We start from the raw sequence: 18,345 nt of genomic DNA on the forward strand, positions 1-18,345 counted from the left end.
GGGCTCATACCTTCTTAGGTAAGGTTATATTATAATCTTACTTGAAGGTCCTCCTGTAGAAAACAGTTGACACAATGCTCAGAAAGTGGCCCCTAACCAGAGAATCTCCCATAGGCAATGATCTCAAGACACAAAGAAATGACTGCAGGAAGTACAAGGGATTTCAAGGAATCAATCATATTGTTTACTTTCCAAGAAGATTGAGATTTGCTTAGGTATGAAATATTCCCAATAGTATTAATTCCAATATTCAAAGAAATGCTGAGTCTCTGGGACTTGACAAGATAATCTTAGCTGGGTGAGTGATGCCTAGGTGGTAGTATACATCCACTTCTTGGAGACATAGCAATTTTGACCGAACAGGTGATTAAAAAGTGCTGGTGATATATTAAAGCTGAGTCAGCAGTAGGGAGCCATGGATTAAAAGATTACCCACAAAGACTTCCTGGAAAAAACTTTCTACTTGCAAAATCTTTTGAAATCCATGGTCTCAGAGTGTATAAAAAGTCAGCAGAAGCTCTGCTGGAACAATCCCGAAGACACAATGGCCAAGCTCATTCTTGCTACAGGTGAGTTGATAATCAGACCTAGACCCTCAGTCTTGCCTGATTCTTTCCTCACAGGATCTTACAAGGAAGCAATTTTGACACTACAACTCTAGACTTTACCATTCTTTATTTGTCACTGAAAATTTTCTTTCCTTATTCAGACTTTCCTGGCTCTCATAAGTCCGTAGTTGAGAGAATACTTTTGCCTTCACTGATACCACAGGCATGACACTGATGTCTCCCCTTCATTCAATGCTTCTTTTGCTCTTTTTTTTCAACAGTCATTCATTGCCCTGACCTCTTGTAATATCACCATTCTGAAATTCACAATCTGTTTATTTTCATGTAGGTGTTGTGGAACAATTTTTTGATAGATGGATATCAGTTGACTCTGAGATAGAGTTCTCCAAGTTTTCTTTGCTCTTCTTTTTTTTCGGAATTATTTCACATCTGTCCTCCATTGTCCTATTTAATTGCTGATTTAAATTGTCATAGGTAGAGACATTCAATCATTTGGGAGTTTGATTTAGGCATTTTAACCCAAGTTGTTCACAATTTAGCAATTGCACTAAATCTGTTTCTGTATATACTTTTCTCAGCTTCAGAACCTTATCCAAGTGAAGACAAGCCCAGTGTGTAACAGATTCACAGTAGAGATGCTCTAGTTACATGATAATGATTGAATCCCAAAATATCAGCACTCAAGAGGCACAGTCAGAACACTGTGAAGTAGAAGGCCAGCCAGGGCTACCTACTGTGAGACCCTGACTCATTGATCAAAACAGCACAAACAAAGAGGAAACATCCTTAAACCTAAATTGTTTCTTTGTATCTAAAAATGTCATATGGAGCAAAACAACTTATTTTCTCCAGCAAGGGCTCTTAACAGATGCTTCCAAATAATGGCCAAGGCTCCAGAAGATATTGAATGAAGTACTTGAGATGTGTCTTGGCTGGAGGAAGCCTTGACATATTACAGCTCTGGGGAATGCAATGTGTGTGCTCACTAAGTAGAAATTCTTGTGAGTCATTTCATTCAGTATCACTGGCAGAGGTAGTAGATTTCAAATTCCATAACAATTGGGACACATAAGGTGGAACCAAAGGACACTACCAGGTTTTACTGATAAGTGTAGATGATTTTGAAAAGCATAACCCCAAGGTCCACACCTTGTAAAACTGTAATGTTTCTTTGGGGATGTAATGATATATAGAGATAGTAACACAGGCCACATGAACTGAGAATTTGATCCTTATGATTCTAGCAGCTGATTCAGAGAAAAATGTGTTTTCTCTCTCTCTCTAGGTTTGGCCATTGTGCTGAATGCTCTGTTGGGTGAGTTATATTATATTACTTTAATATAAGTCTCTAATACTTATTAATTATTCCTAATGCAAGCTTCTGCCTGCTATGATTCATTTTAGTATTACTTTCTCACATTTGTTTATTGGCAGAAGATGTTATAAGATAATCTACATAGGGGAAAGAATAGGGTTAGCCTTGTGGATAGTAGACTCATAGCTTTCACTGTTCTCTCTAGGGAGATGAGTTAAGAGTTTGAAACAGGTAAATTCTGGGTTTCACAGGAAGGGTGTGTTTGCTCCAGAGGCTCCAAAGGTTAGCCATAATTTGACTGAATCTCTACACTTCATAAATAAATGTACAGTTATTGACTGGAATAATTCTATGTACCTGTATACAGATAGTAGCAAGGAGATGGGGAAAGGCAAATTTTTTAGCAAATTCACTGGAAACTACATGAGAACATTGCTCTTCTGATAACTTCCCACAGGTTCTGCCTACCAGCTCATGTGCTATTATACCAGGGAGGCCAAGAACCGGGCTTACCCTGGGAAATTCAAACCTGATGATATAGACCCCTGCCTGTGTACTCACATCATCTATGCCTATGCTACAATGCGGAACAATGAGATCACTCCGATAAGCATGGAGGACTTGAGTGACTATGATGCCATAAACAATCTGAAAACCAGGTAAGAGAAGGACAAGGTAATAGATATCTCTTTTGGTACATGTGTGTCGATAGTTGGCACATCTTAATGCTTCTTTAAATGTAACTCTGAATCAAAGTACGTGAGAGGACAATCTGCCAATGTATTTTTCTTGAATTTTAAACTGAGACAGACTGATTGTTTTTATTGTATACAACCTTTGATTTCTGCCTAGTACAAAATGGCTCATGACCCCATTAGTGTATATGTTATCTCACCTACTTCTACCTAACATGATAAACGTTCTTCTTATTCAATGTCCTTGTGCATATTCTTCATATTTCATTAATTTTTGACTGTTTTTCCCTTCTGTTTCTTCCTCCCATTTGCTAAGAATGACCATTCTACTTTCACTTCTATGTGTCCGAATATTTTAGTTAGCATTTGTAATCAGACCATATTCTATTTGTCTATCAATCACCTTTTCCTATAATACAATGTCCACCTGATTCACAAACTGAGTTGCAAAAAGCAACCTTCATCTTTTTGTGGTCAAAGAGTTTTGTGGGGTTTATGTATAGCACATCATTTGTCCATTCATCCAGTGCCAGATATTTTCTGTGATACCACATTGTGTTTTGCAAATAATGCTACCGCTCTTGTCAAGTGCTCTCATCCTTTAGGAAGAAAATGGTTCCATGTACTTTAGATATAAACTAAGCGGTGTGGTTGCTGGGTCATGTGACAATTTTATCTTTCTGAAGGATCCCCACAGTGCTTTCTTATGTGACTGTAATCAGCTATATTTCCACCAATGGTGTAAAGTGTTTTTTTTTATTCATACCCCAAGAAAATTGAATATTTTCATCTTTACTATACCCATTGTGATAGACATGAGACATTATCTCAATGTGATTGTAATTTAAATATCTCTCTTAGAAATGTGCTAGGGTGATTTTCATTCACCTGTTAGGTTTCATCTTTTGTGAAATGTCTACCCCCCGGGCTTTGCCCACTTTCTCAAGGATGTTTTATTTCTTGATCTGTATTTTCTTCCATTCCTAGTATATGTATTCAAATTATTTCCTTAACATTGTATAATTTAAAGTATGTATTCTTACCGGGCAGTGATGGTGCATGCCTTTAATCCCAGCACTTGGGAGGCAGAGGCAGGCGGATCTTTGTGAGTTCGAGGCTAGCCTGGTCTACAAAGCGAATTCCAGGAAAGGCGCAAAGCTACACAGAAAAACCCTGTCTCGAAAAACCAAACATACATAAATAAATAAAGTATATATTCTCACCCAGTCTAATGTAAATCTCTTTATGCAGTTGATTTCTCTTTTTCCCCTGATTCATAGAAGAAACCACTTTTTTCACTTTTTAATAGTAGTCTATATGTTTAGGAATATTTTCAAACAATCTCACTGCACAAATGACTCCAATGAATATTTTATCATTTTCTTAAAGCACTGATAGATTGAGACCTTATCATTATATCCCTATTCCACTGTCATTTGATTTGTATCTATGGTGTGAGACTGGGAAACAGCTTCTTGAGTGGCATATAGAGAAGACTGATTTTCAACCTCTTGCTGCAGGATGCTGCCACTTATGGCTTGGAATCCACTTGCCAACTGTAAGGAAGCACACAGTCTTTTACAAATCCTGATGTGATCACTATGACTTCCTATGGGGATGACTGACTTTCTTTGTCTTGAGGATTGCTTTTGCACTATAGGTATTTTTTAAAAGGGGAAGAAGAGATCTTAGCTTTCTACTTCAGAAAGTAGGACCTAAAGGTTATTTTAATTTAGATAGAACTGATTCCCAGAATCATAAATTTTGATTTGTTCTATTACAGTTTTCCTTTCTTTAATAAGCCAAGTGCTCATGTTTTACAATCGCACTTTTGGCTTTAGCCATAACTAAGATGAGGAAAACTCAGTTCACTTCTATTTTCGGTAATGACACTTTCCTTAGGAATAATCTAAGCTATAATTCTCAACTGAAAATAAGTTCATCTAAAGGAATTTCCTTGACTTTCTTCCTTTTGTTTTCCTGCATCAAACTAAACCAGACACTGAAAGCAATTCCTGTTCTGATGCCAGATTACAAACTCTGAATCTCTGAGCAAGAGATAGGAAGCCTATAACTCTAATGTTTTCAAACAACTGTCAATCATAACATTTTGGAAGCTAATGCCTCAAAACAACTATCCCCATGAAGATGTAAACTTCCCCAAGGAATGATTTGTATTCATTTATGGAGGTTGAGAAGTTAGCAAAGCTAAAAGAATCTGTCACTTCATGTGATCAGGAATAATGTGAGCTAACTGTGACATAACTTTGGTTCTAAGTTATTGACATAGAAATGCAGTTAGTAAGTATCACAGTGCAGTTAGAGTTATGCTTAAGGTTAAGGTTAGTGTTATGTTAGGCTTAGTGTTTAGGGTTAGGTTTAGGTTACATAGAAAACTTGTGTAGACAACGTTACTTTAAAGAACTTGCACTAAAATTGTAACAAAGATTTTTAGTACAAAATTTTCATAAGTAATGGAAAACTATACTGGGGTGGGTTCTTTTTCATGACATCACAGTACTAAATAATATGAGAAATGAACAAATCACACTGCTATTATATATAAAGGAAGCCAAGACTTTTTGTATTTCTCTTTTACTGCTGTTTTTAAGGAACACGAACCTGAAAACTCTCCTGGCCATTGGAGGCAAGAAGTTCCCGCCTAGTGGGTAAGTTCTGTACCCACAGTTTATTGCTCTTTGCTAGTGTGACAACACAATCTCATTCCATTACTTCTCATTTTCAGAAAGGTATTAAGAATATCCATTGGGTAAATAGGTTAAGTTCTATTTCACTAGAAGCTCTAATTAAACAGAATGCACTCTTTGCAAGTGCACATGTAGCTTTCACAAGTTCAAATTCATTTTGGTTGTTCTGGAATACCAACCTCTGAGTTACCTACTACAAAGAGCTGGTTCTTTAAGTGGTTAAAGTCATCCAGAGGAGAGGAGTGCCATGTACTGCTTCTTTCCACCTTTTTAGGAACTGAATTGAGGGCTCTTATACAAAGGAAATATGTAATATGAACCAGACGTCATCTGCAGGCAGCATACGATTGATTAGTTAGAATGGAATGATCTGTTTGGGAGGCAGCTGTGCATTGGTGCCGGGTCCTGGGCTCATTGCATGAGTTGGCTGTTTGAATACTGGGACTTATGCAGGGACGCTTGGCTCGGTCTGGGAGAGGGGGGGACTGGACCTGCCTGGACTGAGTCTACCAGGTTGACCCCGGTCCTCGGGGGAGACCTTGATCTGGAGGAGTTGGGAATGGGGGTGGGCTGGGGGAGAGGGAGGGGGCGAGAGGGGGAGAACAGGGGAATCTGTGGCTATTATGTTGAACTGAATGGTGTTGTAAAATAAATTTAAAAAAAAATGAAATGGTAATGTAACAGTATTTATGGTGGGATTAACAAAACAAAGAGACTGCTGAAGCAGCATTGCTAACTGGTAGCTTGCAAGGCAAGACCAGGGAGCCTTGGAGAACAACACAGATTCTGAAATTAGCTGTGTACTGTCTCATTCCATATAGGTCCTTCACTTGCTTAGTTAAAGTTACCACCAAGGTATTTTATATCATTTTTGGCTATTGTAAAGGGTGGTGTATCTCTGATCTCCTTCTCAGCCTGTTTGTCAATTGAATATAGGAGGGCTACTGGGTTTTTTTGAGTTAATCTTGTATCCTGTTATGTTGCTGAAGGTGTTTATAAGTTGGATCAGTGCCTTGGTTGAATCTTTGGGGTCATTCAAGCATACTATCACATCATCTGCAAATAGGGAAAGCTTGACTTCTTCCTTTCCAAACTATATCACCTTAATCTTTTTAAGTTGTCTTATTGCTCTGGCTAGAACTTCAGGTACTATATTGAATAAGTATGGGGAGAGTGGACAGCCTTGCCTCGTTCCTGATTTTAGTGGAATCGCTTTGAGTTTCTCTCCATTTAATTTGATGTTGGCTGTTGGCTTGCTGTAAATTGTCTTTATTATGTTTAGGTATGTTCCCTGTATTCCTGATCACTCCAAGACCTTTATCATGAAGGGGTGTTGGATTTTGTCAAATGCCTTTTCTCCATCTAGTGAGATGATCATGTGGGTTTTTTTTTCTTTTTTCCCTGGGATGAAGCCTACTTGATCATGGTGGATAATTGTCTTGATGTATTCTTGGAGTCTGTTTGCCAGTATTTTATTGAGTATTTTCGCATTAATGTTCATGAGGTAGATCGGTCTGTAGTTCTCTTTCTTTGTTGCATTCTTGTTTGGTTTAGGAATCAGGGTAATTGTAGCCTCATAGAAGGAGTTTGGTAATGATCCTTCTGTTTCTGTTGTGTGGAACAATTTAAACAGTATTGGTTTTAACTATTCTTTGAAGATCTGGTAGAATTCTGCACTGAAACCATCTGGTCCTGGGCTTATTTTGGTTGGGAGACTCTTAATGACTGATTCTATTTTCTTAGGGGTTATTGGACTATTTAAATAGTTTATCTGGTCTTAATTTAACTTAGGTATGTGGTTCCTATCCAGAAATTATCCATTTCTTTTAGATTTTCCAGTTTTGTGGAGTAGAGGTTTTTGAAATACAACCTGATGATTCTCTGGATTTCCTCATTGTCTGTTGTTATGTCCCCCTTTTCATTTCTGATTTTGTTAATTTGGATGCTGTCTCTCTGTCTTTTGGTTAGTTTGGATAAGGGCTTGTCTATCCTGTTGATTTTCTCAAAGAACCAAGTTTTTGTTTCATTGATTTTTGTATTGTTCTCTTTGTTTCTATATTATTGATTTCAGCTATCACTTTGATAATTTCCTGGCATCTATTCTTCCTGGGAGACTTTGCTTCTTCTTGTTCTAAAGCTTTCAGATTTTCTGTTAAGTCACTAGTGTGAGATTTCTCCAACTTCTTTATGTGGGCATTTAGTGCTATGAATTTCCCTCTTAGCACTGCTTTCATAGTGTCCCATAAGTTTGGGTATGTGGTGTCTTCATTTTGTTGATCTCTAGGAAGGCTTTAATTTCTTTCTTTATTTCTTCCTTAACCCATTGGTGATTCAGTTGAGCATTATTCAGTTTCCATGAGATTGTAGGTTTTCTGTAGTATTTGTTGTTGTTGAAATCTAACTTTAAACCATGGTGGTCTGATAGAACACAGGAGGTTATTCCAATTGTTTTGTATCTGTTGAGATTTGCTTTGTGGCCAAGTACGTGGTTCATTTTAGAAAGTTCCATGGGGTGCTGAGAAGGTACATTCTTTTTTGTTAGGATGGAATATTCTGTAGATATCAATTAGGTCCATTTGGGTAATGACACCAGTTAAGTCCTTTATTTCTCTGTTTCGATTTGGGAGATCTGTCCAATGGTGAAAGTGGGGTGTTGAGATCTCCCACTTTTAATGTGTGGGGTTTTATATGTGGTTTAAGCTTTAGTAATGTTTCTTTTATATATGTGGGTGCCCTTATGTTTGGGGCATAAATGTTGAGAATTGAAACTTCATCTTGGTGGATCTTTCCTGTGATGAGTATGAAATGTCCTTCTTTTTTTTTTTTTTTTTGTTTTTGTTTTTTGAGACAGGGTTTCTCTGCGTAGTTTTGCGCCTTTCCTGGAGCTCACTTGGTAGCCCAGGCTGGCCTCGAACTCACAGAGATCCACCTGCCTCTGCCTCCCGAGTGCTGGGATTAAAGGCGTGCGCCACCCAGCAAAATGCCCTTCTTGATCTCTTTTGATTGATTTTAGTTTGAAGTCTATTTTGCTGGATATTAGGATGGCTACACCAGCTTGCTTCTTAAGACCATTTGATTGGAAAGTCTTTTCCCAGCCTTTTATTCTTAGGTCGTATCTATCTTTGAATTTGAGTTGTGTTTCTTGAATGCAGGAGAAAGATGGGTCCTGCTTTTGTATCCATTCTGTAAGTCTGTGTCTTTTTGTTTGTGAGCCTAACGGCTGAGCCATCTCTCCAGCCCAAAGCCTGTGTCTTTTTATAGGTGAATTAAGTCCATTGATATTAAGGGATATTAATGACCAGTGATTGTTCATTCATGTTATATTTTGGTGGTAGTGTGAGTGTACTTCTCTTCCTTGGGGTTTACTGCTGTGGCATTATCTATTGCCTATGTTTTCCAGGGTGTATCTGACTTCCTTAGGTTGGAATTTTCCTTCTAGTGCTTTCTTTAGGGCTGGGTTTATGGATAAGTATTGTTTAAATCTGGTTTGTCTTGGAATGTCTTGTTCACTCTGTCTATGATGACTGAGTTTTGCTGGGTATATTAGTCTAGGTTGGCATCCAAGGTCCTTAGTGTCTGCATTACATCTGTCCAGGTCCTTTTGGTTTTCAAAGTCTCCATTGAGAAATCAAGTGTTATTCTGATGAGTTTGCCTTTATACGTCACTTGTCCTTTGGCCTTTGCTGTTCTTAGTATTCTTTCTTTATTCTGTAGGTTTAGTTGTTTAATTATTATGTGGCAAGGGTACTTTTTTGGGGGGCTCTAGTCTGTTTGGTGTTCTATAGGCTTCTTGTATCTTCATAGGCATTTCCTTCTTTAAGTTGGGAAGGTTTTCTTCTATGATCTTGTTGAATATATTTTCTGTGCCTTTGATTTGGTATTCTTCTCCTTCCTCTATCCATATTTTTCTTAGGTTTGGTCTTTTCATGGTGTCCCAAATTTCGTGGACATTTTGGGTCATGACTTTGTTGGTTTTATTGTTTTCTTTGACTGATGAATCTATTTCCTCTACCATATCTTCAACGCCATAGATCCTCTCTTCCATTCTCTTGGTTATACTTGCATCTGTAGTTCCCGTTCGTTTACTCAGATTTTCTATTTCCAGCATTCCCTCTGTTTTTGTCTTCTTCATTTGTTTCAGGTCTTGGACTGTTTCCTTCATCTGTTTCCTTGCTTGTTCATGATTTTCTTTCAGAGAATTATTGTTTTCTTCTGCTTTATTTGTCCTTTCCTCTAGTTTCTATAGCGTTCTTCCCATTTTTTGTTTGTCTTTTTCTCAATTTCATTTTTTATTTCTTCTATATAAGGCTCTAACCTCTTCATGATGTTATTTATAAGGTTGCTTTTTTCTGCTTCTTCCATTTTGTGATGCTCAGGTGTAGCTGTTGGAGGAGGGCTAGTTTTTGCTGATGCTGTATTGTTCTTCATTTTGTTGTATGTACTCACCTCTTGTCCAGCTGGGAGATCTGGGGCAGGATGGAAGCTGGGGGCTGGTCTCTAAGTCCCAGGAAGTGGCTGGTGTCTCCGATAGATGGGTGTTGGGGCAGGGTGTGGAGACTGCAGTGTCTGCCCAGGTCTTGGAGAAGGGGTACCTTCCCAGTTGGGTGGGGGGTCCAGCCCTATGGCCAGAACCTGGGGCCAAGTTGGGCAGGTCTTCCCTGAAGTGGCTTGTGCCCAGGGATGGAACCTAGGGGCAGGCTTCTCTGGGTATGACCCCAGGCGCTCACCTCTTGTCCAGTTGGGAGTTCCTGGGTGGGATGGGAGTTGGGGGCTGGTCTCTAAGTCTCAGGAACTGGCTGGGGTCTCCGGAGGATGGATGTGTGGGCAGGGCGGCCAGATTGCAGGGTCTGCCTGGGGACTTGGAGAAGGGGAACCTTCCCAGTGGGGTTGTGGGGGGGGTCCTGCCCTATGGCCAGGACCTGGGGCCAAGTTTGGCAGGTCTTCCCTGGAATGGCTGGTGCCCAGAGGTCGAACTGTCTCATTCCAATATGGAAATTTCACACAAATCTTCATTCATCTTCCTTTGGTCTCCCTTAGGTTCAGTGTCATGGTGTCTACTTCTGAGAACCGTCACACTTTCATTACGTCAGTCATGACATTCCTGCGCAATCACAATTTTGATGGGCTGAACCTGGACTGGCAGTACCCTGGGTCTGGTAGAAGCCCATCTAAGGACATGTATCTTTTTACTGTCCTGGTGAAGGTGGGGAAATCAGGAGATGCCTTTAGTCCTACAAGATTCAAAGTCTCTCCTTTCCAAGGAGAATGGTTCTTTTAGAGTAAACCAAACTAGAATTTATAAATATAGATTTTTAGCATTGCATAGGACCTGAAATATCATTCATTGATTCAACAAGCAGGTGGGACACTACACCACACACAGGAGTAGAATGATAATGTATCTTCATATGTTGTCTATGATGTGAGTTACAGAGTCATTATGATCTTTATGATACAGACAAATAACTAATATACAGACAGGGTTTTAGTAAATTAGTCAGAGTCACTCAGATAACAGTATCATGCCTGCGAGTTTTGTTTCCCTACAAAGTTCAAACCTCATAACAATTACATCAGAATATCTACTGTGCCTGAATATGGTATACTTGATGATGGTTAATGAGTACAGACTAAAGATGAAAATAAAGCAGAAACTTTTGCTTGAAATTGTTCTCATCTGAGGTATAACACTGTAACCTGGGAAACAACTGAAGTGCATTGTGGTAATGGGCATAAGAGGAGTCAATAGGGCACAAAAGAAACTCAAATGTGTGTGTAACTCTTCAGACATAGAGGATGATATCAGAATACATTTCTTTGTTGAGAGTAAAATCCAATAACAGTTGATTTAGTGAGAGGAACTTACTCTTTTACCTATGAACATAGTGAATGTGAAGTATAGAGATGAAAACATGCACTGAAATAATGCTGATAATAGAATTCATGATCTAGAACATGACTTTCAGTACTGTTCTGAAAAGGAAGGGTGGTGATTATCCAACAAAAACCAGACAACTAATAACCAAAGATTGGAGAAGGTTTTTAAAATGTAGTCATTTCTATAATACTTGTATAAAAAAAGAAAAGAACTTTATTTGTGTATTTAATTTTTGACAGAATGGTCTACCACTGATATACACAGATACACTCAACAACAGATTATTTACAATAACACTCTTACCATTAGATATTTCCCCATCCTCTGAAGAGTTTCAATATTCTGTACCAACTAAATGACAGGTAGCTTCTATTGGATAGCTATGACATGAATAATGATATGAAACAAATTTCTGTGCAAAATTTAAAATTTCCAGCCATTGTTTCTAGGTGATTTCTCTCCAGCAGGACAAAATTAAAGCAGTCATGCTGCATTTTATGCACTTAATATTTGGAGACAGCTAAAACACTTTTTTTCTTGTGCTTCTTTCACCAGTAAAGTGACCTTATCATTTGACCCTTTTTCCACAGTGTAAATTCTGGGAAAGTACTTTAGAAACAGATTCTAGAACACCCCAAGGCAGTGATGAGAGATAACCCGAGGATTGAAGATGAGAATAGAGTCACATAGGATCTAGGCAGATTACAACAGGCAAGAATTTGACTTTTTACACAGTTCTTACCAACTTTCCAGTTCATCAGTTCAGCATAACATTAGACAGGATGTGCATTCTATAAGCTAATTCATCCAGTCAGCAATGGCAGCTCTCTCCACAGCATTGCAAAGGGATGCAGGGAACTGCTGAAAGACATTTCCAGAGAAATACAAGAGCAGCTCTGACCAAACTTTGGAGCCTTAATACTGACCAGTACAAGTTACTAGATGTTGAACATGTTGATATTTTTAAATGTCTATGCATATTTTAGGAAGCCATATACTTAGTGATATCATAGCATCTAATCTCCTGAATTTGTTGAGGTAATAATGGATAATAAATTAATATAAAATACAAAAATGTGTATTGAAATAAATTTAAGTCTATATACATTTCTTGTGAAAAGAACTGAAATACACTTGAAATAACAGCACAAAACATTTTTTACAGGAAATGCATGAAGCGTTTCAGAATGAAACTTTAGATGAACACGAGACCAGGCTGTTACTCACTTCCACAGGTGCTGGTATCATCTCCATCATTAAGTCTGGCTATAACATCCCTGAACTGTCACAGTAAGTGGAGATCCATATTAACAATTTTGCATGTGTTTACACAGAACTTACTCATTTCTGTTACTTAATGCTGCTCTAGGGCTCCGACTAAAGGCCATATAAAGGGTTTTTTTTTTTTCCTACATTGGCAAGAAAAACAGCACTCAGAATGAACTGAATTTAAATAAAGTTTTCATTTAATCTTTAAATATTATATGTTTATATAATTTATTTTGAATAAATTTATTCACCAGTGCCTCTCTCCAAATTCTCCTCATGCCTTACTTTATCCCACTGAGTTCCATATTTTTTATTTTGAGTTTTTTATATTCTTAATAATACCCTAATCCAATCAGTTTTGCCCGTATGTGCATGGTTGTGGAGTTATCCATAGTTTCACACACGCATAATTGTGGCAATATTCCCAAGGGAGTTTGAATTTGTTTCCCTCAGCAGCCTTTAATCATCAGCAGTTTCTTCCCCAGGTTTGTTTCATGGAAGAGGCACTGTTTTAATTTTGGCTGACTTGATTTTGATAGGTCTTGTGCAGGTAACCACAGCCAATGAGAGTTAATATGTGCCACAGCCAAATCTCGTCTAGAAGTCAGCATTTCACAGTCTTCTTCCCTAGTAACCACCAGCATATAATGTCTTTGCACTGGCTCACCTATTGTATTCACGGAGCTGTGAAGTTGAGGGGTCCTGATACACATCCGTTTCACAGCTGAGGATTCACGGTTACTTGGAACTGTACTTTAAACAATAATGAGTGTCTGCATTAACCACTACCTGCTTTGAAAAAAGTGTTTCATTCTCTGAAACACTTTGAGAACACCATGGATATAAACCTGAATGTTTAAAATAGAGTTTGACAGTATGACCCTGAAGCAATACAAAAATTTTGACTCCCTCTTGGTTAGGTGAGTTCACTGGGTTTGTACTTATGTCCAAATGTGTGTCCTAGTCAACAATCAGATCTTAGCATTCTGTTCCAGTGAGCATCAAAGACAAATTGTATCATGATGAGTTGCTTTAGGTGTCTCTGATGCCTGCATGGTCAAAAACAAGTAGGGAGGTCTCCCATTCCTGACACAGATTTATTCATTTAATAAACTAGGGATCCTTGAAGCATATTTTCTATCTATTCTGTTTGTTTCTGCTCAAACTCCTTTTTGTGTATTTTATTTTCAGTTAGCTTATAAGTTTGCAGGTTGACACCTGTATTCTTTCTATAATCTTTATTTTTTCTAAGCCACTCTCCACACTCTTCTCCCCAAAATCTCTATTCTGTCATAAAAATACGTATAAACCAAAACTCTTTCAATTCCTCTGTGCCTTTCTTCACTTCCCCTGGATTAATTTTTACTTTAGTAGAAGAATGTAACTTTCAATATAGTATTTTCTAGGAACTTTCATTATAGATAAAATGAAATTAGAAAAGGAGAGTAGATGATGCAGGCAGGTTAAAATTTCGACGGAGTGGGGAATGGTACACTGAAGGGATTTCAGAAATTTGACCCCCCAAAAGAATGATTCTTAGGACTCTCTTTTTTTCCAGGTCCCTTGATTACATTCAGGTCATGACATATGATCTCCATAGCTACAATGATGGTTATACAGGAGAAAATAGTCCCCTCTTCAAAGGTCCACATGAGAGTGACTGCCTTAATGTGGTAAGACCCTGGACATTCAAATGGAATGAGAAGTGTCTAATATCTCGGGAGATTAAAGCACAAAACAACACTAGCTGAGCTTATGCAGTCTTCTTAAGCTTTTTTGTCAATCTGAAAAAAATAAGTAAGCAATATATTTAAAAAACAAAGGCTTCTTTATGCTATCAGCTATATCTTGTATAGGATCCTCTGTATCCTGTAAGTATATCCTGATAGAAACACAATAAAAAATTTAAAAGTCATGCATTTGTTTGCATGACATTTTGTAGAGCAACTATAATACCCATTTTTAAATAAACATTACATAGCAATTGCACACCATGTATTTCATTCTCAGAAAGCTTCAGGATCCAACAGTGCTCTAATTTTTTCAGTAAATGTTGTCATATCAAGTCCAAACTTAATTGGCTGGCTACAAGACCCTCCTTACTCTAGCACAAACTAATCTATGGGACCTTATTGTCCAGAATTCTTTCTCCATTTAACAAATAAATGCACACTTAATGTGAAGACAATGAAATTCACTCTTATCTCTGTACATTTACTGAGAATATGTCTATGTCATATCCTTTCTCTCTTTAATATATATTTGATTAATAAAATTTACATATTCTTACTTCTTGAACAAAAGAAAAACAGATCTAATCGATTTTTTATTAAGGTCACACAATTTGAGCTGTCAGATCAGGGAAATAACCTAAGTCAGCACAGATCACCATCTACTTTACCCTACAACTAACCTTCTGCTATCACAGGACTGTATCATGACCTACTGGAAGAACCACGGGGCTGATCCCAACAAGCTCCTTGTTGGATTCCCCACATACGGACAAACCTTCACCCTGAGTGACCCCTCTGAGCATGGAATTCATGCCCATACCATTAGTGCTGGACAACCAGGGAAGTACACAGATGAAACAGGACTATGGAGCTACTATGAGGTCAGTAGATTGTTGGAGAGTGGTCAGTGAACTGCAGGCCCAGTTTTTTAATCTGGCCACTAAAATCTGCTGAAAATGAATGTTCCTTATGTGCAGTGCCTTCATGACCTAAGCTAAATGACCATTTCACATTCTTTATTTTTATTATATTTCTTAATTAATAATTTATAGAGAGTAATTTAGGATATACAAGATTCCTTCATATGATAGATCAGTGGTACTTAATCTTTCTAATGCTATTTTCTTTTAATGTAGTTCCTTATGTTGTGGTAACCCACAACCAAAAATTTACTTTGTTGCAATTTAATAACTGTAATTTTGTTACTGTTATGAATCATAATGTAAATATCTGATATGCAAGATATCTGATATGTGACCAATGGGTCTTAAGTCACATGTTGAGAACCTAAATAACACTCTAAGTCTAAAAATAAATCTATAGATGTATGACAGATAATTACCTATCATACCATGTAGAAATTTGGTGGATATTGAAATTGCACTGCAAAAATATTACCAATATATCTTTATATAAAAATATCTGTACCTTTACAATTCCTTTGTGGTCTAGCTTTGTTTGATAAGCTTACTCTTGGGTTCAGTTTTAGTAGTATGTATAAGAATGGAATCACATACTATAAGTATACACTGTGACTATCACTGTGATTCCTGATTACTCAAACTTAGAACTTCAACTTGCAGAAATATGGAACAGGAGAATTAACAGTTTGAAGGCTGTCTTAGGTACAAATTGAGTTTCTATCAGAATGTGAAAATACATAATATGAGATGGAGAACCACCTTCATTGTAAATAATTTACATAGTCTGGGCAAAGATCTGTAAGTATATCAGGCCTAGCAGAAGTAAAAGTTAACATTGTCTTGATTTTCTTTGAGACAAATAAAACTTATAAGAAAATGAAGTTAAACCCCACAAGAAAATAGAAAGGAATAAAAACAAAGTACATGCTATTTTTCTTTCTTTGTATTGATATTTAAATATTTGAATCTGTTGAATGTTTAAAGATTTGCAACTTCCTGAAAAATGGAGCCACTGAGATATGGAATGCCCTGCAGGAAGTACCCTATGCTTTTAAGGACACAGAATGGGTTGGCTATGATAATGTCCAGAGCTTCCAGATGAAGGTAAGTTCAGTTCATTTTTTGTGCAGAGATCTCATTTCTGACTCACAGAAACCAAGTAACTCATATCCTCTGTTTGAACAGGCTCAGTGGCTCAAGAACAACAACTTAGGTGGTGCCACTATCTGGCCCCTGGACATGGATGATGTCACTGATTCTTTATGTAAACAAGGAAAGTTCCCTCTGACCCGTACCTTAAAGACAGCTCTCAATATCCAGATTCCTAGTAAGTGGCAGCAGCATTCCATTGGTGTAAAGCCCTTCACAAACCAAAGGTAGTCTTGACAATAGCACAACTAGTTCCCAGAATGTTTGCATTTTATCTGTTGGACGTTTCCTGATGAGAGACAGTATCTGACCTTTCCAAACACCTTCATTCTAATAATCAATATTACACACATAAAAAACCAGGCCTTCCTTGGGTGTGGGGTGTGCTGTTCCAGGTCTAATCAGTCTTCAAGGCGTAAGAGTCCACAGAAAATTTAGTCACATTCAGTTTTCAAATCTTCCACTCTTTAAGTATCTTCATTAGAGGGTATTCCTGCCCCTTTGGAGAACTTTATCAGCAAGACTTCAACAGTGCTCCAATGCATTCCTGTATCCATTTTCTCTCTGATGAACAGTATATATTGAGATATTTTTTAAATCAAACTCAGTTACTTGCTGGGTATTCTTGAAATATTGTTAATGTAAAAGAAGTAAATTTAATTGCCAGTTCAGCATGGCAATTAATGATGTAAGTAATGATGACCTAGAAATGTAATTTAAAAACTAGATTTATGTGGTAACTTTCCCTAACAGCCAAGTCTAGATTTATCTTCTGATCTAACTTGAGAGACTATGAAGTTAATTGCATCTCCAGTTCATGCTGTCTAGTTAATACTTCTCATTATTTGCAGGAATAGTCTTCCTTCTATCCAGGATCACAACTTTGTCTTTGTGCTTTATGTTTCAGGTTGTAAGGCATCTTATCGTGAGGAGCTTTAGCCTGTAATTTGTCCTCAAACCATGAGAATAAATACAAGATCAGCAGCTCTGGGGCAGTGGGTTCTCTGTCAGCCTCCCTTAGAAAATAACAGAAATAGATTCTGGTCCTGCCTGAATTGAATCACACACCAGTACAACTGTATGTGATGCACATCACCATCTGTGATGCAACCAGGCATGGTCTTCACGTTTTACCTTTGTCCAAGCTCTGAACATACTTCCATGCTTCTTTTAAAGCCTCCTATTTCCTGCCTAGCTTTTAAAAATAAAATTCATGTTCAAATCTTGTGTTTTGTGGGTGATTTGGAGAAAATTTTTTGTTGATGTGAGATGTCATCTGCTCATGGGTGGTAGTGGTGAAAGAGACTGTGAGAGTATTGGTGGGATCTAATTTGCTTTCTATCTTCTATCTGCAAACATGGTTCTGTAGGAATGTGGAAGCTGTGGGAGAAGGCAATATTTAGTGTTTCATAAAATTTAGAATGAAGGAAGAAGTGTCTATGCCATGTTGACCATACTCCACAAGCAGCCATAGTGACTCTAGGATTCCCGTTGATACACACTGCTCTCTTGTTTTTCCAATAATGTTTTCTAGGACATTTATACAGGCCTTCAGGGGACCCAAAACATTTTGAGTACCTATTGGTTTGGCAGATTTGGAGGCTATGCAAGGACTTTTCATGAGGTGCCTTCCCATTACTGAGGCTGAAGGAGATCCTTCCTAAGCAGCCTTATTTAATGAAATCAATGTTGGAGGCCATATGCTCTTTCCTAATCCCATGGAATGACTGTTATCTGTCATTCACTTGTCAAATACTGTTGGTTTTTCATATATTTTGCTCTAGGCAAGTGGATATAGACACTACTATGTTAAAAAATCTTTGAATGTGGTTTAGAAACATCAGAAATATTCATGTTTTTCAAGAAGCACTATCATACAATTTCATAAGCAGTTCTATATGACAGAACTCAAAATTTTTTCTAACACTAGGTGAGTCTTCAACTTTCATATAGCAGCACTGTTCAGCACCATTCAGTTTTTTGTTTTGTGATTTTGATTGTTTTAAGGATGTCATATTTGATTAATTTTTTGAGACAGGGTTTCTCTGTGTATCTTTGTTGCCTGCTGTCCTGGAAATTGCTTTGTAGACCAGGCTGGCCTTGTAC

General features: G+C 37.7%; 1 protein-coding gene across 1 annotated transcript; it reads left to right on the forward strand.

Annotated features, from left to right (window-relative positions):
* Window positions 1-544: 544 nt before the first annotated feature.
* LOC114707243 (chitinase-like protein 4) lies at window positions 545-17,178 on the forward strand. Its single transcript, XM_028889918.1, has 11 exons — window positions 545-569; window positions 1,855-1,884; window positions 2,342-2,543; window positions 5,192-5,248; window positions 10,325-10,490; window positions 12,331-12,455; window positions 13,993-14,107; window positions 14,863-15,048; window positions 16,075-16,194; window positions 16,276-16,417; window positions 17,147-17,178. The coding sequence occupies exons 1-11, from the start codon at window positions 545-547 to the stop codon at window positions 17,176-17,178; spliced, it is 1,200 nt and encodes a 399-aa protein (XP_028745751.1).
* The last annotated feature ends 1,167 nt before the right edge of the window (window positions 17,179-18,345 follow it).

The sequence above is a fragment of the Peromyscus leucopus genome, chromosome 6 (assembly GCF_004664715.2).
Source record: "Peromyscus leucopus breed LL Stock chromosome 6, UCI_PerLeu_2.1, whole genome shotgun sequence".
Lineage (NCBI taxonomy): Eukaryota > Metazoa > Chordata > Mammalia > Rodentia > Cricetidae > Peromyscus > Peromyscus leucopus.

What these genes read in the sequence shown, in the direction of transcription:
- LOC114707243 (XM_028889918.1), top strand. Translation starts at nt 545, where the DNA reads ATGGCCAAGCTCATTCTTGCTACAG. An exon ending in TTTTTACTGTCCTGGTGAAG is followed by an intron (nt 10,491 to 12,330) that starts GTGGGGAAATCA and finishes CATTTTTTACAG; the next exon opens with GAAATGCATGAAGCGTTTCA. An exon ending in TCCAGAGCTTCCAGATGAAG is followed by an intron (nt 16,195 to 16,275) that starts GTAAGTTCAGTT and finishes CTGTTTGAACAG; the next exon opens with GCTCAGTGGCTCAAGAACAA.